This window comes from Rhincodon typus, chromosome 39, assembly GCF_021869965.1.
Source record: "Rhincodon typus isolate 14 chromosome 39, sRhiTyp1.1, whole genome shotgun sequence".
NCBI classification, from domain to species: domain Eukaryota; kingdom Metazoa; phylum Chordata; class Chondrichthyes; order Orectolobiformes; family Rhincodontidae; genus Rhincodon; species Rhincodon typus.
The window spans coordinates 8,927,328-8,931,744 of record NC_063370.1 but is presented as its reverse complement, the minus strand read 5'-3'; the positions used below and the strand labels follow the sequence as shown (position 1 = coordinate 8,931,744).

Here is a 4,417-nt window from a genome sequence, read left to right as displayed (position 1 = left end):
TCATCCTGAAACTTTAACTGTCTCTACAAAGATTTGACCCAACCTTCTGATTACTGCCAGCAATTTCTGTTTTGATTACAGGTGCCCCTCCACTGCAACGGGAACAGAAATTAAACAGGGCAGATCATCTTCTGAAGGGCAAATGCCAATGATAAGGGTTAGGAGATCTCACCCAGCGTCAGCCTAACACAAGCATTCAAGTACAATGAGATTTCCTTCCAACAGACAAGGTACCTCACTTTGAATGAGAAGGTACTTCATCAGGGAAAGTTTCAAGCTGGTTCCAACTGCAGCACAGAGCAATCCAAGTCCCAGTTAAAAAGGGTTTTATTTCATAGGGATTTTGAATTTAAATATAAAAAAAATTCTTCTGTTAAACCATGATTATCACAAGCTAAGGTAATTACAGATTATTACAACAGAGGGAGGAAGAAACAGCCGGTACAATCACATGAAGAACACACACAACACACTGGTATCAGATCACAAAATGAAAACCCCTTCAAATGCTCACTGTTACTTGCAACGGCGCAGTAGCTTTATAATTTTTGTTTTCAGAAAAAAACAGTAGCATTTTAAACATACTCAAGAAGAGGTAATCAAACAAAATGGCAGACACCACAGTTCTCCACTCCCCTTACAATATTTATTAATATCTCCCCCACTTCAAGTCAGTCTCACACTGCCCTTCGAAGGTGCACCGAACTGGTCACATAAATGGCAGCAAGTGGGTCAGAGGACACATCTGAAGTATCCTGAGTGACTGTGGTTCCAATTGCAAAAACACTGACCACTGCTGTGGACTCTGCAGAGTCTTGCAGGGTACAGGTAATGCCAGCACTCAGGTGCAGCTCAATCCATCTTCATCTGAAAGGACTCAGGCTCAGTGCTGTGTTTCGTGAGCTGATCAACGACAGAACTTTTCTCCACCTCATCCTCGAGGTGTCACACAATTCTTAAAAGACATGAAAGCACGCCAGTTGGGGGTTTTAATATGTTGCTTGAGTTCAACGGTAACACAGAGCAAAAGATAAACTTCACAAAGACAAATGACTTATCTGATCCATCACAGACTCAAACAGCAGCCCCAACAAGAGGGTGACAAAAATTGACTCGCTGAGTGAGAATCCCTCACTCCCAATCCTTCTCCCCTCCTCCCACATGGCTATTGATCTTTTTGGAGACAAGACACTACCCTCAATCACCTCCTCATGTGGCCGACCCTCAGACGGCAAGAACTCAGACAGGCCACTGAACTCTGGGAAGTATCACAGGCAAACTTGATTGGGCTCTCGCTCAAGACCCAAGTATGGCCCGCAACACTGCACAACGGCCAGCAGGGGAGAGTCTCCTTCTTATTCAATGGGGAAGGAAAGGGGTGTAAAGGCCGATTGAGGATTCCCATCAAGTCACTGTCCTGAGGCTGTGGTCAAACGGCTCAGCGCAGCCCCGATCGACCTGCCATTACATTCCTAGCTGCTCTGTGCCTTTCCCAACTGAGCCTCGGAACCAGAGCTTGTGTTGCATGGCGATGTTGGCAATAGGAATACTCCCCTGCCACCCCATTGAACAGCTTACAACCATATGTCAATTCAACCTCTCGTCACACAAATACAGGCTTGCCAGACCAACGACTACACTGACCTTCCCTTAAAAAGGGAACTGCCACTGCTCAAAAGGTTACACAGCGTTGTGTGAATCCACAAGGTACTGGTGTGTCAGCTCCTGCAACCAATATTTGCAACAGTCAACTTATTGTGGCTCTCCATTCAGAGTGAGAGGGCAGTACACAAACAGGTGCTTCTTGGGGAGCAAGAGGAGGTGGGGGAAGAGATTGAGAGCAAAGGTCGCATTGAGACATCACAGGCACCTCCGGGAGCACTTTTCTCCCGCCTTTGGAAGGTTTGAGGGATCATACAGCACAACGTTTAAAAAACACACACACACACACACACACACAAAACACAAACACACATATACAAAAAAGTGGTTGTCCAGAGAGTCTGATGGATGTGTACAGATAATGCAAAACCAGTGTCAACAACCGGGGCACCTAATCCCACGTAGCACCTTGAAACCTCGACACAGGCACCGCTACAACAACTTGAAAAGTTTCTGGCACGTCGAAATCTCAGGAGTTTTAAAAACTCTGCCACATCCCCATCCTCCATGGTACGCACAAGCGTCTTAAGTGCCAATGTTGGTCATGGGGCAGGGTCAGACGATGGCGAATGATACTCCCCTGTCTCTTTTGCTGCAGTAAAGTCTGTCCTGGGAGGGGTGTGGGGGCAGGGGGGGTTATCTTCCAAAGATAGGGCAAGTCAATCCCATTGTTTTGTGTTTTTTCAAAAATCTTTTTGGTTGCAGAAACCTCTTGGCCCATTGGCGGGCAAGGAGAGTGGGAGGTTTCCAAAAAAGAGTTACAGGCAGCAGGCTCCTCGACCCAAGCAGCTCAGTCTCTTGCTCTCTCTGTGTCTCAGGGGTCCCTCTCTTTCTTCACTTTGATGTCTCCCGCCAGGATGGTGGCAATCTCTCCCTGCATGAAGGCCCAGGGCACGTTGGAGCCAATGAGCGGGCACTTGTCGCCACTGGGGCAGTAGACCTCGCCGTTGGCCCCCTGCGACTTGATGCTCTCCCGGGAGCAGGGGAAGCAGAACTTGTGGCCGGGCACCGAGGGGCACTGGACGAAGTGGGTGTCCTCCAGTCGCTGGTGGCAGATGGTGCAGCAGAGAGGGCTGTTCGAGGAGTCCGGGGCTGCAGCTGAGGGCTGGGCCGAGGGTGCAGCAGGAGGAGGAGGCGGCGGCTGAGGAGGAGGGGGCTCAGCTCCAGGCTCAGCCTCCCCACCGTTACGGGAAGCCAGGCGCCTCGGGCCGCTCTGGCTGGGGGCCGTGGTGGTGGAGTGCACGGCCTCTTTGGGGAGCAGGGGATCGGCGACCGAGCTGGAGGAGCCGGCCGGAGAGTGACCATCAGGTGGCCAGGCCTGGGGGTCCCCTGGGGCCAAGCCTTTGCCAGCCTCAGGCTCTGGGGAAGCTTTGCGGCGCCGAGGTGGGCCTAGTGGCCTAGAAGAGGGAGGAGGCCTGCTGAGCCCGGGCTCGGAGTGAGGCTCGGGCAGGAGCTCGGCGGGCACAGCCTCCTTGAAGAGGCGGGCGGCCTCGGTCAGAAGCTGGGACAGGGGCCTCCAATCACCGGCTCCGGGCCTCCTCTCGTACTCGAGGCATTCGAGGCCTGGGGCCGGGCCTGCGGCCAGCGCTTCCTTGGCGCTGTCGGCCAACATGTGACGGGCGGCCTCGGTCACCCCGGAGTAAACGGCCCCGGAGCCGCTCGGATACTCGATAAAAAGCCGCAACTCCAGGGCCCGGTCCGGGCAGCGCTCGGCCGCGTCAAAGGCCAAGACCCGGGCCTGGAGGTTGGGCTCGGTCCGCAGCCGGAGAGGGAAAGGAGCGCAGTCGGAAAGGCCGAGCAAGGAGTCCCTGACAGCAGCCGGGCGGCCAGCCCACTCCTCCGCTCGGTGCCTCAAGGCGCGGCCTAGCTCCGAAAGAGCAGCCTCGGCTCCGGGTGGCTGCAGCGGCCCCGCTTTCTCGCGGAGGGCCCTCTCCAACTCGGGCCGGCCTCGGCCTAACTCTAGGCCCAGGCTGAGGCCTAGCTGGGGGCCGGAGCGCGGGTTGAGGCCTAGGAGCGGGCGGCCTCGGGCTGTGGACGGTGGAGGAGGCGGAGGGGGAGCCTCAGGCCCGGGGTAATCCCCCAGGAGGAGCCGGTGATGGTGATGAGCGGTTGGGGGTGGAGGCGGGAGGGGAGTCCGGGGCCTAGCTTGGGCCTGTGCCGCAGGCCCCGGTGCTGGGAGGCCGTGTGCCCGCTTCAGGTGCCGGGTCTGCTCGATGACCAGCTCGATCCGGTCCGCTCCCTCATAGTTGACGCAGCCCCGGCACACGGCCTGAGAGAAATCCCAGATCATCGCCCACGGCATCCGCGGCAAGTCACACAGGTAACACGAGTGCCGCCGGGACGACGACGGCGACGAGGCCGACGCCGCGGGCGGAGGGGCCGAGCCCATCGGGACAATGGCGGGCGGACTCTCTCTGTCTGTGTCCCCGAACCCTGGAGGCGGCGGCGGGAAGACTAGGCCTCAGGCTCCAGTACGCCTGCGCGCCCGCGTCCGACGTCACCCCGGGGGACGTCATTGTGCCTCCACTGCACAGGCCTCTGGGAATTGTAGTCTCTTTCTGTCTGTCTACCCCATGCACCATCCACTAATGGTGAGGCGCCAGCAACATATAACAACTAATTACACTCGTAAAGCGACTGGAAATGAATTGCATAATAGCCGAATGAAATAAAGTGTAACCTAATGAAATGCATTAAAACCCAATGAATACAGTGTGACCCAATGAAATGTATTAAAACCCAATGAAGTACAGTG

The 4,417-nt window shown here is 55.3% G+C and overlaps 1 protein-coding gene across 1 annotated transcript; it reads right to left on the bottom strand.

Moving 5' to 3' along the window:
• Positions 1-309: 309 nt before the first annotated feature.
• LOC109925045 (interferon regulatory factor 2-binding protein 1-like) lies at positions 310-4,176 on the bottom strand. The gene has a single exon (XM_048618318.1). The coding sequence runs from the start codon at positions 4,049-4,051 to the stop codon at positions 2,477-2,479; it is 1,575 nt and encodes a 524-aa protein (XP_048474275.1). The 5' UTR covers positions 4,052-4,176; the 3' UTR covers positions 310-2,476.
• Between the last annotated feature and the right edge of the window lie 241 nt (positions 4,177-4,417).

Excerpts from the sequence above, each read along its gene's own strand:
- LOC109925045 (XM_048618318.1), bottom strand. The coding sequence starts at position 4,051 with ATGGGCTCGGCCCCTCCGCCCGCGGCGTCGGCCTCGTCGCCGTCGTCG.